We start from the raw sequence: 20,343 nt of genomic DNA on the forward strand, positions 1-20,343 counted from the left end.
TGAATGTTACATAGTATATTCTCGTACACATTTTCTACACAAATTTGAGAGTTTTGCTTCAAGTTCTTAGGCAAATTGTGCTTCACTGTATTTTTCCCTTGGGTGACGAAACAGTGAGCTGCTTTCCCTTTTTTCTTTACCAAAATCGATCCCATCCATACTATGTTTGTTGTTGCTACACCAATTTGATTAAACATAATATCAATTCCTATGTATATTTGACTCCAAGAAACTGTCTTTTACATAATACTGTGTATCAAATAGTGTTTTTGGTTTGTAATGATCTCTTGTTAGGGAGTTTGGTATGTTATCCATGGTAAAATTAAAAGTAATACACTCTACTGACTTAACCACAAGCTAAAAACTTTATTAATTATATCAATCGCGCTAAACTAACGAAATTGACAACTTAAAAGGTTAATTTGTAGATATTGAGTATCATAGCGTGCAAATATTAAGCATGCTCTTATACCATGTTAGAATTAGAACATCCGACTCAAATTTATACCTCCAACTCCTATTCCCCACATATTTTCAATTAAGTTTTGTATGGTGGGATTGCACATGCCGCCCGTATCTCTCTTCACTAAACATGAGAGAATGCGTTAGCTTGGTATACATATTGTTAGCCAACTTCTTAACAGCCCTTTATCCAAAGAAAAGAAAGGATTGTTAATCAAAATCACTTATTTTGACCTAATTTGACAATTTGACAATTTCACATGCAAGATTATTGTTTAGTTGTTTTGGCTATAAATGATTGTTATTTTATAATTTATGCTACCGTCGACCGATGAGAATTGTAGAGGATAATCAGTATGCATGCAGTGTGTGCATACAACCACAATTTCCAGGAACAATGTTTGGGAGCAAACAAAGAACAAAGTACTGGTGCAATTAATATCAACACAAAAGTTACACATAGTCCCATGAAGTCAAAACCTTGATACTTGGCGTTCACATGAATATCATACAAACCCAGTCCAACTCCGTTATTCTTACGGCGGAGACCTTCCCCTTTCTCCACACTTGGCTTAGAAAGACCCCACATTGTCGCTGACATTCTCCACGTGTCCATCTCCTTAATCAAAATTAAAACACCGCCCCTTTCCTTTTATTTAATTAATTAATCTTAGGTTTACTTTGTTTCTTTATGCAAATGGTAAGCTTCGATTATCTCCTCTATAAGTTGTTAACCGCTTGCCCACTTTCGAATTAAAACAAGTCAAAAGAGCTTAAAATTTTATGCTATATGTCTCCTAAACCCTATTATCAACTTTAATTTTCTCTCACAAGTGAGAAGAATCTAGGAAACACTACACTTCTTATTTTATTTTATTTTTTGCTCTTTTTTATCGTGTATATAGACAATATGTTATATTATTAGACTAGAAATCATCAACGTAATATCTCATATCATTGATTCGACAATAAGTATCTTAAATGTTATGTTTATGTTATTGGATAGAGGAAAAAAAGTGAAAATAGACGAAATTTTTGACTTACACGCGCACAAAGAGGGAAGATGGTTGGGCTCCATAAGTAAAAGCCATTGCTCGTCGCTTAACTAAAAGAACGTACAAAGTGAGGGTTGGGAAAATATATATATATATATATATATATATTGAGATTGAAAGTGCAAAGGCAAATCGAGCGTAGATTAGGCTGGTAATTTGGGGTTTCCAAAGGTGAAGGTGTAAGCTTTATCGTGATAATTAAAATAATGTGGCAAAGCTGGTATTTAGTGAAAGATTTGTTTCGTTTGTCCTCATTCAAATGTGTGAGAGATTCTTCCTTCCACACTTTAACCCAACTTCCTCTTTCCCCTTTTTCTATTTCTATTTCTTTTCTTTTCTTTTTTTATTTGAATAATTTTTATATCTATTTCTCAAAGATATAAACATAATTGTATATGAAATATGATGGTTGAGGAGCATGATATTATGACTGTGGGGATCAAAAACAATATGATGTTGTTGTTTCAAATCCCTCCCACGTGGCCCAAAGTGTGCTAAAGTGGTTTCCTTGTATATTCCATTTTTCCACCAACCCTTAAATCCCTTTTTTGATTCAAATTTTGAAACACCATCCTCCCCTCTCTTTGTCCCCTTCTATTGAGGGACACTTTCTAGGGTTCTCTATGATTTTTTTTTCAACGATTCAAACAATTTATTTTTCAAATCTTTATTCATATATCATTCTTGCAAATTAAAAATCATTAAGGCATCCAATTGACACCAACAAAATATATGAACACGGTGCTTCAAGTAAAGACTATAATAACAATCATCCAATTGAGTGGTCATCAAATAATTCGGTTTGAATTATTGAAATAGAATATATAATGAGGCCTATAAAGATGTTCCTCGAATAAATATTTGAGAAAATTCATCAACTAAAGCTCTATATATATATATATATATATATATATTATTTCCGTAGCACAATTTAGCTAGGGACTTTACATGCACACCCACCACTAACCCCAAAAACCCCACATGTACACTAAAAATGCACCCAAGAGTCTCCTTAAACCAAAGGTCCAAAACAGTATGATATATAATATAATCATTGCATTTTAAAATTCAAAAAACATATTGCTTTCCTCTCTGGCTGGTACTCTCTCCTCGAGTATTCATATATAGAAACGAAATGAGGTGAAAAGGCGCACAGAGTTGTTTGCTAAAAATAATGAGGAGAGAAGGAGGCCAATTTGCAAAATTCATGGGGTAGGGAGACGTAGGGTCTCTCTTTGTCCTATTTTTCTGACTTATTAGGGCAGAAGTTGAAAGCATTCTTGTCTAGATGAAACTAGACCAAGTCACCAAGATAGATAGCAATCTGCACGACCAAAACAATTTTTCCTTTTTAGCCGCCGGGTAGGCGAGTACGGATTATATGAACTGTTCGTGAGACAACTATATTTCCAGAGGAAAGAGAGAGATATATCCCTCCGCATATATATAATTACGAGTATAATTAGTTCAACGACTAATCTCACTCATGGATAATTGCCCTCTGTATATTCTTTAATTATATAAGTTTTTTTGTCTTCTCCATACATCACATGAATTAATTGGAGCAATTCGGGACATGTTAAGATACCGAAAACCCAACAAAAAGAAACTACGTCCGTTAAAATAAATCTGAGCTTAAAAACTCTATATAAGTCGTCAAAGTTGTAAATAGAAATTCAGTTTAGTCTAATAAAGTTTAGCGATGTTCTGGATCTCCATAACCTAAATAATCCCCAAGTGTCGTTAGTTTCGCATGTACAATCGCAATGATTGATGTTAAATGGTTCTGCTTGGTGGAAAATTGATTAAGCTCTATTTCATGGAAAGAAAAGAAAATTATCTTTACTAATCTTAATTTAATCACTAAACTCTTGTGAAACCAAGATAACAAAAAAATCTTACATAGAAAAGCTAGCTTCAAAAACAGTGAACATTTTGGTGCCATTAGATGATGGTGACGGACCACATGCTTCCAAGATGTCTGACCTCACAAGGCAACTTATGATGTTTCGTATTTTTCTTTTGGAGGGTTGGGGGCTGAACTTAAACCAATCAGGACGTTCTTCGTGAAAATGGTAAAAATTTTGCCAACTTGATTGGAGAAGGAGATATGAAAATATGCAGTAAATTAAAACAGCTCTTCAACTATAGCTTGCTGTTTCACATGCAATACGTACGTACGTACTATGAACAGTTTATATGCATCATGCATCTGCACAGCAGTGAAAAGTGTTCCAGAGAATGGGAGCAGCCTGTCGTGGTATAGAGTTGCTAATTTCTATCACAAATGAAAACCAGCCACACAATATTACATTTCGATTGATATTTCAACTGTTGAAGAATGCAGATCAAAATTAGACTGCACGGACAGTTGTACATGCATTATAACGTATACAAATATAAACAGTTTCATTGAAATTGAGTGCACCTGCAACTCTTCTCTGTATATATACTGTGTCCAGAAATGTGATCACACGAAAACCAGCTAGTCTGAGGGATGAGAAAAACGTGTATAATCATGGGGATATATAGTACTGTTTTGTTATAACCAATCAATGACGTTTCGTCACGGGCGATAAAAATTTTACTTGACAAAGCGTGATAATATGCTAATTTCTTCACCGGAGAGACTAAGAGAGACTTGTTGTGCTGCTCTTTTCACTCGTAAATTCAAAAACATTGCTTACTACTTTAATTAAAGTTTAAAAGTAGTTCTGAGGGAGACTTTGGTGTGACCCAACTGGACGAATTTTTGAATATTTAAAAAATTAAAATGAAAACACAATTAGTAGTCTCTGGCTGTTGAAGAATGTGAAAGTACAGCATTCCCATATGCAAGAATGTCACGGTGGTACGTATAGAAGATAGAGTTGGTCATTTCGACTCAAAAATTCAAAACCCAACTCACTTGTTTACTACTTTACGTCTACCTTTCACGAATTAATAAATTATTATTTTTCCTACTCTTCTCCTACTCTAAGAAAAAAAAAATTGAACTAATGAGATGACTTGTAAAAATTTGAATGATCCTAAAATATATGGCCAATACAAAAAGACGATGCATCATTTCGGATTAGACTTTGGTGGCAAAGCTGGACGACTTTTGGGTCTTCAAATCTTGAAAGGAACGAACCGTTGCAAAACAATACACAAAACAAATGTTTATTATTTTTTTTTTTTCTGTCATGATTTCTGCAGCCATTAGCCATTTGTGGGTACCCAAATAGCTGCCATTTTCATTTTTTGACCACAAAGACACACAAACAGATCATATCATGGACTCCGCGCAGAGCTCTCACATGGTGGTTGGGGCCCTTTGTCCTAATTTCTGACTTCATCACAATGACTTCGCCATTGAAAAACAGAACCCTCCTTCAGTTTTTTTTTTTTTGGTACCAAGACTGCCTAATTTGTCATGACATCTTTGTTCATACCCAAAAATTATATAAATGTAAGCAGAACCCTCATATTATTGACTGTGTGAAGTATAAAAATGTTGGGTTCAACAATTTTTGTGTAAATAAATAATTTATAGACGTGCTATTTACTATTTGGTAAAATTTGTTTTCATGATAAAAAATTTAGAAATTTTTCCTAAAAGTCTAACTTTGTTTTGATTAATGTGTGGCTGCAGTTTGCTGGCATGCATTGTACATACTCAATTATATGTTCACTATTCAATATTGTTTGTTTATTCTGAATGGATTTTTAGAATCTCTTCTATTTTTTTTTTTTTAAAGAAGAAGAATCTAAATCCATACTATTCACATGATATTCAAATTTAACAATGATGTAAGCCAAACAATTTATGATAAGCCTCATATTATTGACTGTGAAGTATAAAAAATGCAGGGTGCAACAATTTTGTGTGTATAATTATAAATAACTTACAGTGACTGCCGACCAGTACTATTTACTATTTGGTAAACGAATGAAATTGGTTTTCATGATAAAAAAAATTTCAAAAGAATTCCTAAAAGTCTAACTTTGTTTTGATTAATGTGTGGCTGCAGCTTGCTGGCATGCATTGTACAGTGTTACTGGTACTCAATTATATGTTCACTATTCAGTATAGTTTGTTTATTGCAAACTAGGGGTTGATTGAGTTGGTAAAAATCGTCATCTTCACTATTCAGGTCTAGGTTTGAATTATGTTGTCGACAATCTATTTTAATGGGTAATCTGTAAAAATTCAAAAAAGAGCTAAGACTCCCTCTGTAAGTCCTCAAAGAGACCTTGATATGCTCTGACCTTTGGATGAGGTAATATTCACTCCACCTAAACTTTTCTGTACCCAAAAAAATATATATATATATATAGTTTGTTTGATCAATTTTCATAAATAATAAGGTAGAAATTTAATTATCAACAGACGACGTCCCACTAGTCGTTGCTTGATTGATTGATAGGGCAAACAGGAAAATTACCGTTAAACAAAAGTGATTTTAATAATTATAGGATCCTTTTCATACGTGCTGCTGGTGAACTACTGCTGTGATTAGACAGAAAACAAAAAGAAGTTGTAAAATTTAAATGATTAGACCCCAACATCTCAGATAGATATTCTCTTGCTTTCGGTCGTGTGTGTGAATCATTTGTGTTCTTTGTTTGCTTCACAAGCCAAAATGAAATTAATTTATACGATCACTATAGAATAAAAATCACATCATGATGTATAATTTGGCAGGTCAGCTTTGGGACTTGGGAAGATCTTTAGTTCTGGACTTCTTCTTCCCCAGAATCCTTCTGTGTTTTGTGTATTGATGCAAATTTCTTCTACTGTAGATGATCACAGCTGATTTTAATTATCATCTGATGACCTTTTCGGCCAGAGGATCTCCTTTTTTTGGTTTTTTTTTTTTTTAAACTTTGGTTTTGGACTGGCTACATTTGTAGGGCATTGATTGAACGATAGGTTCATAGATAAGATTGTGGTTGTGGACAGGAATCAACATGATGGGTCAGAGAGAGTCTAGGTCTCAATATGATGGTTCATGTGTCTGCAGTCCTTGCCATGTAAGCTTGTCCTGGTGTTTGGATGAGGAAAGTAACTACAAGACAATGAGACAACTGGTAAACAACTGAGCAGGCAATTGGGTCCGCCCAGCTCAGCTCAGCTCAGCTCCGATTTCATGGGTGGATTTGGGTTGCATTTGGTAAACCCATGGGCTGGGGTCAATAGGCCTCTAACAGGCAAGCTGGTGGGTTCTAGGTTGATGGGCCCTTAGCGGGTCAACACATACCTAAAGTGTTGAATTTTTTTATTTATTTTTTTATAAAGAATCTCCTTCATAATTGTTTTGAGTGCACAAGAAGGAAAAGTATGATAAACACAATGTGGAGAGTGATGTAGGTGAAGAGAAACCCCTGTTTTCTGTTGTTAGGCTTGCTAAATGCCTACCATTATGACAATGAGTGTGTAACTCAAGTAATTAAGACTATGTATCCATGCATTTGATGTCCTAAGTTCGATTCCCTCATTTTTTAATATCGTTTGTATAAAATTTAAAATTGAAAAAAAAGGCCTACCATTATGTGCCAGCTTAGGAAATACAGGCTTCAAAATATAAAAAGCCCAACAAAGCAAAAGGGTAGGAAAAGGTGGGAGGGAGCTTGGACTGGTCAGCAGAAGATGGTAGTTCTGCGATTGGGACAGATTGTCTGATCATAAGCTTATGTGATTAGGATTTAAAAAGGGGTTAATCCTGGAAGGCCTTGTAACATCAACACAAAAGGCTATTTCCATCGGCCAAAACAGAAATAAATCAGTAAAAACCTCCATACTTTCATGTCCCTAGAAATGACAATCATTGATAATTATGCCTTATTCACATATGATTTGTAGGAGATTTCATGTTTTTTTATAAGTATAATCAGAAAATTAGGATGAACCAAAAGCAAATTAAGAATGGCCTGAAACCAAAGGTTGACGTGTCCCAAATGAGTCAAATTTCAGAGTCAGCTAGCAAGCCATGTCTGAGACACACTTCTAAGGCAACCAAGTTTAGAGTATGGGACAGGTGGAGGCATTGAAGGCAGAAACCTTGTAGGAGACTCCAATAGGAAGCTTGGAAACAAAAGAAGTGACCAAAAATGGTAAAAGAAGAAAGCCCACTAGTGAGTGTGTAACTATTGCAATTTCCAAAACACACACACAAACAAGAGTAGAAAACCAAAAATGGGTCTTGAGGCAAAAGGAACAGAATCACAAAGGGATGCTATAAGGGGAGAGCTTTTTGTAGAAGTGTGAAAAGCAAATCTGATTGGTAGGGGGGGCTCCTTCTGCTATAAGATAAAGAGGTTTGACAAAGACATGGCACCAAGAGAAAAATGTGATCCACATGATAGGAATTGTAAAATTGTCTTAGAAACAGTGACTTCAAAAAACTTCACCCTTGTCTAAGCAATACCTACATTTTATCTCATACCCTGTCTTATTGTTTATTTCATACCCAAGTGTTTCACCCACATGAGCCACACCCTCTTCTCCAAATGGGGTGGCTGCACTCCCTCTTCTCTCCTTTGAAGAAGCTGTGGTTTCGTCTCCATTCAGCTCCGAAGAAAAGTAAGTTCTTTTACTGATCACTCACTCCCACCCTGCATTTTCCCAAACTTTAGCATGCAAAATTGCACATGCTTAGCTCCAAATCAATGAACACATCCTGCATTTCCCTCCATTTTTTGTCTGTCTCACAATCTCAATCTCTTTGCTTTAAAACTGTTATGCGAGCACGCGCACACACAACAAAAACACATTTTCTCATTCATGCATATACCTCTTCTTTTCTGTTTCCTTCCTTTCTCTTCTCTCCCCTTGGATGTTCATAATATTTATACTATCTTGAATCATTTGGCCTTCTTTTGTAGCAGGAAGAGGGATATACATTCTGTATGAGGATGTAAAATCCTGCCCCTATGAGGATGTGCATGTCCTGTGGTCAATACTAGTGGAGGCACATACACCTTCTTTGCCATCAAAAAGCATGAGCGAAGGCTCCAATGTTCTTCACAGTATATGAGAGAGTTCCAGCCAAGTATATACAATATTTATGTTTTACTGTTTTATACTGGTGTACATGTAAAAAGGTTTTTACCCCAGTTTTTTTTCTTTTTTGGTGTTCTGTAAATGTAATGCATTAAAATATATGCTTTTCTTGAGTTTTTGAAGGGCTCCAAATCTGAATGAATCTTTCTTCTACATCATGAGATATGCTGTATGCTTTAAACTTAAGTTGCAGAGAAGCCTTGCCCAAATCAATGGTAGTTTTTAGTTGTTTTCTATTTCTTTCATTTGGTTTGTTTTTGTTGTTTTGTCTATTTCAGTGGTTGAGGTGGCTGTTTTTGTCTCTTCAGTTTGTCTATCAAAGAATGGATTGGACACCTGCATGATTTACATGTCTTATATAAAATGTTTTGGAAAAGAAAATATATCATCCACATCGAGTAGTTTGTCATGGCAAAAATGTCAAGCAATCTTTAATAATGCGACTTCTTGGCTTTGATTCTAGAAAATCAGTGAACTTAGATGACATCCCCTTTAAAAGGTGATAAACAAAACAAATAGACAAGTCTATAATTTAGTACATAATTAGCGTTTAGCGGCACTTAATTTCCACTTTATTGCATATCATTTTTAGTTTCCATTTTATTGCATATTATTTTCAAAAATGCAAAATTGAGTTAATGTTGAGCCCGGATAAGATTTCAAATCCTCAGCTAAGATTTTGTGTGTGTGTCGTCCACTTTTGCACATAACTGAATTTTTCCAAACTCTCATGATCCATTTTTTAAGTATAAAACCTATATTTTTAATTATTTATGGAAAATATTAATTCCAGGCCAATAGTAATAGGAAATGTGTTGAACATCGGTGTCCTCTCTGACCAAGTCCATGAATTATTGAAAAGACTTATAAAATAACCTCTGTAGTTGATTGTTTTATGCGTGACTCGAAAGCTAGAGGACCATTTCTTGGAGGAAGAGAGCTTGAGACTTTACAATTTTTGCTGTTTTGTGCGTTGGAAACATAAAGTAGTGACAAGCATTTTCATGCCACTAGATATTTCTTACTAAACTTGGATATTTTACAACTTTTTTTCTTCCACTTTGGGGATATCCAACTTCAACACGTTTTCTAGGGTATGACTGGCCACCAAAAGTCCCTATCCTCCTATCCTCTACTTGCTTCAAATGGGGAAGTTATGAACCATGGAAGTCAGTAATAAAAGAGAGAATGAATGAGAATGAATGAGTGTGGAATTGAATTACGTATTTGAATGTGAAATTTACATCTTTTTTTTTTTTTTTGGTGTTAATAAACACATGAAAAGTTAGGTATTTGAATAATTTAATATCCATATATTAGTAAAAAGTGAGAAATTGAAATAATTCCAATACTTTTGGGAAAAAAACATGCTATAATATTGTTATCTAAATTGCTTCATTTAGAAAGAAAAAAAGCGACAAAACTTACTTTAATTAACATCCGCTCACATTAGAGTTCTAGCAAATTTTCCACCCTAAAGAATAACAAGCCTAATTGTTAGTTGGGCATAGCTCAGTTGGTTGAGCTCTTCCACTTCTGTCATGTGGGCATAGGTTCGAAACCCCCAGCCACCCAATACCTCCTCCTCTAGTCACTTGTACTGAGAAAGAAAGAAAGAAAGAAAGAAAAAAAAAAAAAAAACAAAGACTACTTGCCGACAAGAGTTTTATGTTTTTTTTTTTAAGAAAAGAACAAAAAGAACGGCAACTCGGCAATTGTATTGCTCTTGTCGGCAATTAGTGTTGTTGCTGATTTCTTGTCATGAAGGCTTTCAGCACCAATCCAAATTAGTTTGGTGGCTGACTTCTTCTTAGCAACTTAATGAGATGATAAAATTTCGGCCAAAACGTGCCCAATCCATACAAAACTTAAATATGACACCCATGGGGACTGCTACTAAATTAATTAATAGATTAACAATACCACCATATAGAATAAGGGACCCATCATTTCGAAAATTACATCATCATATTTCGAAAATTAGAATAGGGGATCCACCATATAGAATAAGGTTTATAAAACCCTTAATGAAGTTATCGAAAATAATGTTTGAGTACAATTGAAAACCCTGTCAATCTGAATGCAGGGCAACGCGTTTGAGATTGAAAAATCCCTTCAGAAATCCTGCACAAAATGAGCATTTCCTTTCAATAACAGCTAAAAAACTAGACACCAATGGCAATGAATTGATTTCAGGCAGGCACTTAAGGCATAGAACTCTTTCATACTAGTTCATAACAAGGGTGCAGAGACCAGGTTCCAATCATACAAGTACACATCATTTGCATAGAAAGGCTGTTCAAAATTAGTAAATACATGAAGGAAACTGAAACAAGTACAGTCTTTATCCCCAAAACCTTACTGAAAGTTAAAACTTATAAAGACAGTACCAGATGCTTTAATAGCTTTATAAGGCCGATGCAGACAAGCGTTCAGCTGCATTTGGCAGCCACTCTTTTAAGTAGGCATGGCAATCTATCTCAACATTAGACAAGGCACCAAGAGGAGTGACAGTAATCTGAAATTAAATTATGAGGATGTGTTAGTATGGACACGCACTCTACAAAAATAAGTTTACCGAAATTACAAAAATACACACATATCCTTCTTGAAGAGATCGGTGGTCACTATCATCCTCATCGACTTGGCCACTCCTTATCTACAAAATTGAAAACAGATCCTCAACATGATGCACGCAAATTACGAAAAATTATGTCTTTCACTTAGGGCTGTTCTAAACAGCATCATGTTTGTACAGCTCATTCACTCCAGTCAACCACAATCAAGTATTTCCATCTCACACATTCCAACAAAATCAACTAGAAAAGACCTGGGGAGTGTTTGATAACCCAAAAGTGTGCTGAAATTGACAAGTCAGTACTTAATTAAGTGTGTTTTCAATTCTAAATTTAGCACTGAATTTATCAGTGGTCTTTGATAATACCAAAATAAAAAGAAAAGAAAGGAAATCAACACTTAGCATGAAAAAAAATATAGGCAAGTAAGAGTACTTTGCACCTTGTCCAGTGCAAAATATAAAAGAACGCAATTTTATCATCCTTTCCATCATCTAAAATCTAAATCAAACTTAAACTGAATGTTGTTTAAACCTTATACATTATTACCATAATTTCCCTCCTTACTACCCTTGTTGCAACTATTGCCAGTAATATCCGTACCACCACCATCATTACCACCTCATGTTAGCCAAATCCTGTGTCTACTATCAAATTGGCAACACTACCTTCACCAACACCACAACCGCCAAATTATCAACCTTCTTAAGCAATAACAAACACATCAGTTTTCCATCAAAATACCTCACTATAACTATTTTCAATTATTAACTGAAAAGTGTATACATTATGAATCTACCAGTCACTAGGATCCAAAGTGATTTTCTTTCACTTGAATGAATATTTAAACTACCTTTTTCCACAGAAAGGTCAATTTTGCTTTTGAATGACGAAGAAAAACCAAAATATAGACGGATTATTTCTAGACTAGTTTCCAAAGAAGAACACAGAGTAATCCCCAACAGAGACACCAAACACTAGACTTCTTGATTATCTAACTCCTTCATCAACTCTGATTCAAGATTTCTCAATCAATTACCTTGCCAAAACTATAAAGTTTCCAAAGAAGAAATGATAAGAAGGTAGACAATAGATAACACAGGGGAATGAGAAAATAACGAGAAACATCCAACACTAATAATATATCAGCATAAACAAAAAGCCCACTAGCCTTCAAGCAGAAGTGAGGTAAGGCAAGGCAAATATTTATAAGTGAATACTAGAAGTGAGGTAGACAATAAATAACACAGAGGAAGAGGACCCACTTCTCTCGTGAACAAAAGATGTTCTGCTGATGTAGCTGATGCATTAATTTCTGTAGATGCTGTTGAATCCGTCTCCATTACCATTGTTGACAACATTTTTCCTGCTGCCTTGTCAGACTCAGAAGTAACTTGCCTCCACCCCATTTTGATTAAACTTTTACCTTGCTTAGTGAGCTTATACCCCTATTAAGGCACAAGAAAAGAACAGAACAACATTACAAAGCACGTGTCAAAATCTATGCATAACAGAAGGACTAATCCTCTTGTCATAAAACTGGAAGCATTATCCTGGTAAATCACATTTAAAATATTATGGTAAAATGCTAACCTAGCCAGGCTTTCTAGTATAATTTTCATAATCAGAACAACCAAAAGTACGTTGAGGGAACACAGTACAGAAGTTAATACATTTAAGATGAACAAAATGTCTGGCACAAAATTCCAGAGATGTAAATGTTCTATAAGGCTAACTTCCTGTTAGCCTCCTGGATTGACTACTGCAATTCGTAATATTAAAGGAGATTACATACCTTAACCATTTAACTAAGAGCGAACCAAACAACCTCATTGCATTTCAGTAAGACTTGCTAAAGGATATAGCATCGAAACAAACTGCCTACAAATCTTGCATTGAAATGGAGTCGGAGGGAAACAAGAAAAATACAAAGAGAGACCACAAAGGAAAGAAAATAAACTATTGATATAAATTACTTCTGTAATGAAATAGCCTTTATATGTAATATTACTGAGCTTATCAATGAGCTTTGTCTACTGTAGTATAGTCAATTTAAAAATGACTCACACAGACGAGCATATTGAAGAGGTGGAAAAAAGGAAGGACTGAGAACTAGGCATGCAAGTTGTAAAATTCATAAATTAAGGAGAAGATCAATCTGACGAAGGTCACTATACTGAATATTCCCAAAACACAGCATGCATCCTGAAATTTACCTTATGGTTAGCAATATTTGCTGGCAGATCTATATTCAAGAAACAGTTTTGGGGATAAGTTTTGTTTCTTAATTCCGCCAGTACTCCATTTATGATAGGTAAGCAAGCCTCGGCAGCAAGTGTGAAGTCATTAATACTGCTCTTAGCTCCAACCCTGTAATGCCAGTATTCAATGTATTCATATAGGAGAATAAAAAGGTCAACATAAGACTTCTTTACTTTCTTTTATAGTAAAAAAAGGATGTATGGCAGCTGAAGGAAATTTTGGCAAAAACAAAATACCATTAGATTCAGCATCAACTTATGTACAAATGAATATTGTTCAACAAGCAATACAAGTATCAAACCTGTAGTGTATACATACCAATCATAGGATACAGAGATTGCAGGTACACCATTAAGAAAGGCCTCACGAGCACCAGCCACTGTTCCAGAGTAAACACTACATTTCCAAATACAGAAATCTTTCAATAAAGTTATGAGCAGAAACAGGCCAGCAAAACTGTATTTTGTGAGGAACAACAGTTGGATTAGTGAGCCCACTCGAGGGAACAAAACTAATTGGGTGAATTTTTAAGATTTCCTGAGAACATAGTATTTTAATCAATCATCATAGCTTTTAGGGAAAAGTCGAAAAGACTGCCTCCTTATGATAAGTGTGTTTGGATATCTTATGCGAATAAAATCATTCTAGTTTCCTCACCACAACATCTGGTGGAAATCCAAATCTTTTCAAAAGCAACTGGTGAGTATAAAACTATATTGGTGTTCAACAAATACAAGATGATCGATAGTTTCACTGACCCAATTGAACTGGGCTTTTTCAGAGTTCATACAGGGCATAGCTGGTACTAGTTACAGATATCTTTCTGTTTAATTGCAAAAGTCTTGAGACAAAATCAGGATAACAAATTACAGGATGGAAATAGAAGAGGAAAAATTACTAACATGTGATAACCACAGTTACTGCCCATGTTTATGCCACTGATTACCTGTGTGTAAAAAGTACAGGTAATTAGCAATCAGGAAAGAAAAAAAAAAAACCAGATAAGAAATGTAACCATGGCACTAGTACAGAAGTGAGAAAGATTTACCAGGTCAGGAACTGAAGGAAAAAGCGTTTTGGAGATACCCAGAGAAGCACAATCAGCCGGACTTCCTGCAAAGTTGATCAAGAATAAAGATTCTTACTTTTAATTTTTTGTGTTTTTGCGCAAGGGGTAGTGACCATTTTGTCATAAAACGGGAAAAATGCTTATGTGGTTTTGTAATTTCCATACCAGAAACAGCATAGGCTGTTGCTCCATCAATATGCACTTGCTTGGCAGCAATTGGATGACGCCATGTGATGCAGTGACTCACAGCTGACTGTTCCCTGCAAACGGAAATGAAATTTTTTTTTTCTATCAATAAACAAAAGACTCGAATGAATTGGGCAAAGTGAAGAATATTTTTAGTGTTTGATGGTTTTTAAGTAACGTACGATTCAGGGGCGCAGACAAGAACATTGTAGCGACGGGTGGAGACGAGGACTTGAACCAGAGCCAGAAGTCCAGGACCTTCGATTCCGTCGTCGTTCGTCACCATCACTGTGGGCTTGTCGCCGGAGATGATACTGTTGTTTTCCATTTCCTTTTTTCTCTGAACTACCGTTTCGGAATTTTGGACCAGAAAAGAGACATTAGAAACAGAGAGGTATGCACACCGTAATATACTTGAACTTTTTTTACATTTATCTTTTTCTTTTACTGATTAACTGAAATAAGAGACTTTTAACTTTTTTATTTTTTATTTTTTTTTATAAATTCGACGGAAAATTCGAACTTCACACAGCTTTTCCAATGTTGTGAAAAGAAGTAGCATTAAAAAATGTTTAAGTAAATTCGAACAATAAAAATAAAATTTTAATTGTGATTTTCGAATTGTATGTATTAATTGCGTGACAATTTATTTATTTTTGGTCGTAATTAATTAATATTTATTTAAAATTTTATAAATAAGAAAGAAACAAACATATAATACAAGAGCCAAAAAGGCCAAATACATGAACAAGCACCACAAACACAATGAATATTAGACTAAAATCAACCCAATTTAGTATAATTATCTTTCCCGTGTGACATTAGTAATATAAGAGTGGTTGCATATCAACTAAGCATTCTCCTAATGAACAGAAAATTTCAAACATTCCTCTATTATTAATTCATTTGAGCGGAAACATCCCTCCGCTATCAAATTGATAAAGAAAAAAGCTTTTCAGACCAAATGTAACCATTCCTCTATTATTTTATTTTATTTTATGTTTGTGGTGGGTGTGACCATTTCTCTATATTATTGATTGCCAAGAGGGAAAAATAAAAGGAAAAAAACAAAGAAAGTAGAGAGACAGAAAAGGACTAGAGACAAATCAACGGATTCCCGCGCTTAATGTAGCGTAGCGTGCAGCAGCAGCAGCAGCAAGTAGCATCTAGATTTTAATCAATTTTGGGGTGGTTGGATAAATTATTGTAGCTACTACTAGTAGACTAGGAGCTGGGGCTGGCTGACCACGACATCTAGTTCCTCTTCAACAAGGCTGACAAACTCTATTCTAGTCTAGTTGATTCTATAGATGTCAATTACTCTCAACTTTCATTTCGCTTCTACATTCGAAATATAGCATATTCTCTTACAAGCCGGTTTTTAATGACAAATTCTACACATAAACTCTTGACAAGTGGTATAAGAGTCTGATTTCGTAACGCAACTAGGGGGCGACCTATGAGCTGAATTAAGATCTCTTGGACTCTACTTCTTTTTATTTGTAAAAAATAATCATGGACTCTATTTTTATATGGACCCAGACTATACTATCACCATGCATCATAGAACCATAGGCCCAATATCTTTACAAATTCCTTTTCAAATAATTAATTTCTTTGAACACTTATGAGTGGTCGGTCTATTTTAATTTGTTCGCTTTTGTGATACAATTAAAAATGAGATTTTCTATTTAAATCTCAAACTTCTCTTAATTCACCTCATGTTCTAAGTTCAACTCAATTTTTAATTTAAATTTTTATAATTTCTAAGAAAATCCCACTATATTCCCAAACTACCTTTAAATACACCCCAAGCTAAAAAAATAAGAAATAAAAGAAATTTTCTATCTAAACCCCACAAGCTACCCTCAGAGGAGGAAGTACATTCTGCACATGAGAACTTTTGTAATGCCTTCAAGAATGTGTATTAACCCAATACACAATACTAAAGAGATCCTTCGTCGCTCACATAATGCAATTTCAGAAGAAAGGTAAGTTTGTACTTCTTAATTGGGTTTCAAGAGAACGCTTTTTGGGTGTGGGATACTGCTATGTGTTAGCAAAACTATGCCAACTTCCCTACTTTATATCCTATTTGTGTATACATTTTTGTTGATCAGAAGGTGCATGGTATACAATCAAAATGGACTTCCTTTCGTTTGTTAGGTGGACAGAAAACTCATTTTCCATGGACTCTTTGTATGATATAAACCTCATATCAGGCACTGTACCAGTAATTTTGGACAATTCAAGAATGTGGTATCGAGTGGTGGCAACAAGTATGAAGTTGGGAGGTAGACGAGCTGCCCATGTGGAAGGAGGAAATCGTGTTGATCTCAGGGGGAACAGTAATCTGGCAATATGATGTAGAGGAATTTGTATTTTTCTAAAACTTAATATAAGAGTGGTGAGATGTGTGTATAGATGTACTAGGGTTAAGTATTAAGTTGGATGACTTTTTTTGTCTTTTTACACAATAATAAAACTTACAACTTAATGATTTTAAGTATTGAGATGAATAAAAAAAATGCGGAATTTAAATAAAAATCTCTTTGAACTGAATTAAGAGCTCGTGGACACCACGAGTTTTTAGAGAGAAATTCTACCTATGAGCTGAATTAAGAGCCCAAAGGCCAAGCGCAAGGCAGAGAAAGCAAACTAAACAATTCCTTCTACCCAACCACTTATCATGGACTCTACTTCTTTTTATTTGTGAAAAAGAATCATGGACTCTATTTTTATATGGACCCAGACTATGCTATCACTATGCATCATAGAACTATAGGCCCAATTATCTTTACAATTTCCTTTTCGAAGAATTAATTTTTTTGAATATTTATGACCGCTCGGTCTATTTTAATTTGTTCGTTTTGTGATACAATTAAAAATTAAGCTCAATCGACTGCTACTAGTTGAATCAGTGTATTATCATTACAAGAATAATTTAGGAGTAAAATTTAATTTATAAGCTATTTAAGTATTATCATAACATAAGACAGATAGCAAACTGCAGGCTTAGCTAATTAGTTATAACTTATGACTTAGCCAACATGACATGATCCATGAATATTAAATTTATTTAATTTATTTAACTGTTAAGAATCATGGAGGGAAGAAAACAAAACATATTCAAGTCCAAGGTATAATTATAAAAATCTCAATCAGGGGGAATCACTGTCCTTGGTTTTGAATCAAAACAAATTGTCTCCCTCTATGTTTGTTGCGTGTCAATCTTTTATTCGAGTTTTTGTTTTTTGGTCTTAGTTTTAATTTTCCACAGACGACTGAAAGTAAAGAATAACGATTTATATAAATTGAAAAAGAAAAAGAAGCATACACCCTTGAAGTCAAATTTTGTTGAGAAATGAGACTGAAAATAGTAAAAATGTTAATTTAATGAAATCAAGTAAAAATATTATCCATATTTATGCTAAGATGTCCTTATTGTAAGAAAAATACACACATTTTTCTTGAGTCTACTCAACAATATAATAATCGGAATTGTTTGCAGTTCGGGTTATTTTTGAAGGACTATCTTTACAATTCAAAATTTATTCAATAATTTTAAATGTGCACATACAAAATAAATAAATAATCAAATAGTTAAATAATTTCCGATTTAACTAATTTTCTTCGCATAGATAGTTTTTGAAAGAGTTTATATAAACTAGAAGATTTAAATCATTAGTATATAATTCATGAATAAAATGTTCTTATTGTGATTGTGTGACCGTTTGTGCGGTAACTGATAACTGAGAAGTAGAAAATGTATCAGCCATTGCCTTGGTAATTGGTCATGAATGCTAGGCATCTGTTGGCTTTGCCGGTGACATTGAGGACAATACCTGGATATTTTTTCACTAAATTTTCATGGCTTGTTGTCAAATATTGCAGGTATTGCGGAGCTTCGAAGAAGACGCTAACATGAAATTCACCACACTGCTGCTTGCTAAAATATGAAAACTATGAGAGAATATTTGTTTGTGGGAATTTTCTGTGTATTCTTCTCCTTGTAGGAGGTCATATTTATAATACAACGAAACCTGAATGGGCAAGTAAATAATAAATTCCTAAATCTATTTACAGTAGGAAATCAGGAATTAAAGTAAATCAATTACAATTATAATAGGAATTCTTGGTGTGTAAGGAAAGTAAGTCAATATCCACAAGTCACGCCAACACTCCCCCTCACGTTGGTGCATAGATGTCGCCAATGCCCAACTGATCCAGTGAATTGTGGAATGCTTTACTGGAAATCGCCTTTGTCAAAATATCCGCCAATTGATCCTCGGATTTCACAAAAGGAAACTGAAACACTTTAGCCTCAAGCTTCTGTTTGATGAAGTGTCGATCTACCTCAACATGTTTAGTACGATCATGCTGAACCGGATTCTGTGCAATGGCTATAGCAGCCTTGTTGTCACAAAAGAGATTCATTGTGGATGTAGGTTTATACCCGAGTTCAATAAGCAACTTTCTTAACCAAAGAAGTTCACAAATCCCTTTAGTCATGCCTCTGAACTCGGCTTCTGCACTGGATAAAGCTACTACATTTTGTTTCTTGCTCCTCCATGTCACCAAATTACCTCCCACGAATGTGAAGTAACCCGATGTGGATTTTCTATCTGTTACATTACCTGCCCAATCTGCATCTGAATAACCATCAATATTTAGATGACCATGCTTTGAGAACATAAGTCCTTTTCCAGGTGCAGACTTCAAATATCTAAGTATCCGAAGAACTGCATTCATGTGGTCTTCACTTGGAGAGTGCATAAATTGACTGACAACGCTCACTGCATAAGCAATGTCTGGTCGAGTATGTGACAAATAGATCAATCTTCCCACTAACCTTTGGTATCTTTCTTTGTTAGTTGGAACTTGATCCGGATATTCTCCAAGATGATGATTCTGAACAATAGGAGTGTCCGCAGGTTTACAATCTAGCATTCCTGTGTCTGTCAACAAGTCTAAGACATATTTCCTTTGAGAGAGAAATATGCCTTGCTGCGATCGAGCCACCTCAATTCCCAAGAAATACTTGAGTCCACCTAGATCCTTCATCTCAAACTCCGTAGCCAGATAGTCTTGTAGCTGTGATATTTCCTGTTTATCATTCCCAGTAATAATCATATCATCAACATAGATTATTAATGCTGTTACCTTCCCTTTTTGATGTTTCAAGAACAGAGTATGATCTGAGTTGCACTGTTTGAAACCATTGTTCTTCATTGCCATGGTGAACCGTCCAAACCATGCACGTGGTGACTGTTTCAATCCATATAATGCTTTTCGTAACCTGCAAACTGTTCCAGTCTGAGTAGTATTATATCCAGGAGGAATATCCATGTACACCTCCTCTGTGAGTTCACCATGTAGAAAAGCATTCTTTACATCAAACTGGTGTAGTGGCCAATCCAAATTAGCTGCAAGGGACAATAAGACTCTGACGGTGTTTAACTTTGCAACTGGTGCAAAAGTTTCTTCATAGTCTATACCATAGGTCTGTGTGTACCCTTTTGCCACAAGTCTTGCCTTGTATCGCTCGATAGATCCATCTGCATTGTGTTTTATAGTAAACACCCATCTACATCCGATAGTCTTTTTTCCTCGTGGTATAGTCTCTAATGTCCAAGTCTGATTTTTCTCAAGAGCTTTCATCTCCTCTTTTATAGCTTGGACCCACTT

The 20,343-nt window shown here is 34.9% G+C and overlaps 1 protein-coding gene and 1 long non-coding RNA gene across 2 annotated transcripts; one reads left to right on the plus strand and one right to left on the minus strand.

The window, feature by feature from the left end:
* LOC18788832 lies at window positions 7,916-8,721 on the plus strand. Its single transcript, XR_002269699.1, has 2 exons — window positions 7,916-8,082; window positions 8,385-8,721. It is a non-coding gene; the product is annotated as an uncharacterized LOC18788832 (long non-coding RNA).
* On the minus strand, window positions 10,425-15,030 carry LOC18790958 (5'-nucleotidase SurE). The gene is made up of 10 exons (XM_007222930.2): window positions 14,838-15,030; window positions 14,635-14,729; window positions 14,449-14,513; window positions 14,303-14,346; window positions 13,719-13,796; window positions 13,355-13,508; window positions 12,404-12,586; window positions 11,162-11,221; window positions 10,953-11,080; window positions 10,425-10,686 (listed from the first exon to the last, which is right to left on the minus strand). Exons 1-9 carry the CDS (start codon window positions 14,981-14,983, stop codon window positions 10,970-10,972), a joined length of 936 nt encoding a protein of 311 aa, XP_007222992.1. The 5' UTR covers window positions 14,984-15,030; the 3' UTR covers window positions 10,425-10,686; window positions 10,953-10,969.

Source organism: Prunus persica, chromosome G1 (assembly GCF_000346465.2).
Source record: "Prunus persica cultivar Lovell chromosome G1, Prunus_persica_NCBIv2, whole genome shotgun sequence".
NCBI lineage: Eukaryota > Viridiplantae > Streptophyta > Magnoliopsida > Rosales > Rosaceae > Prunus > Prunus persica.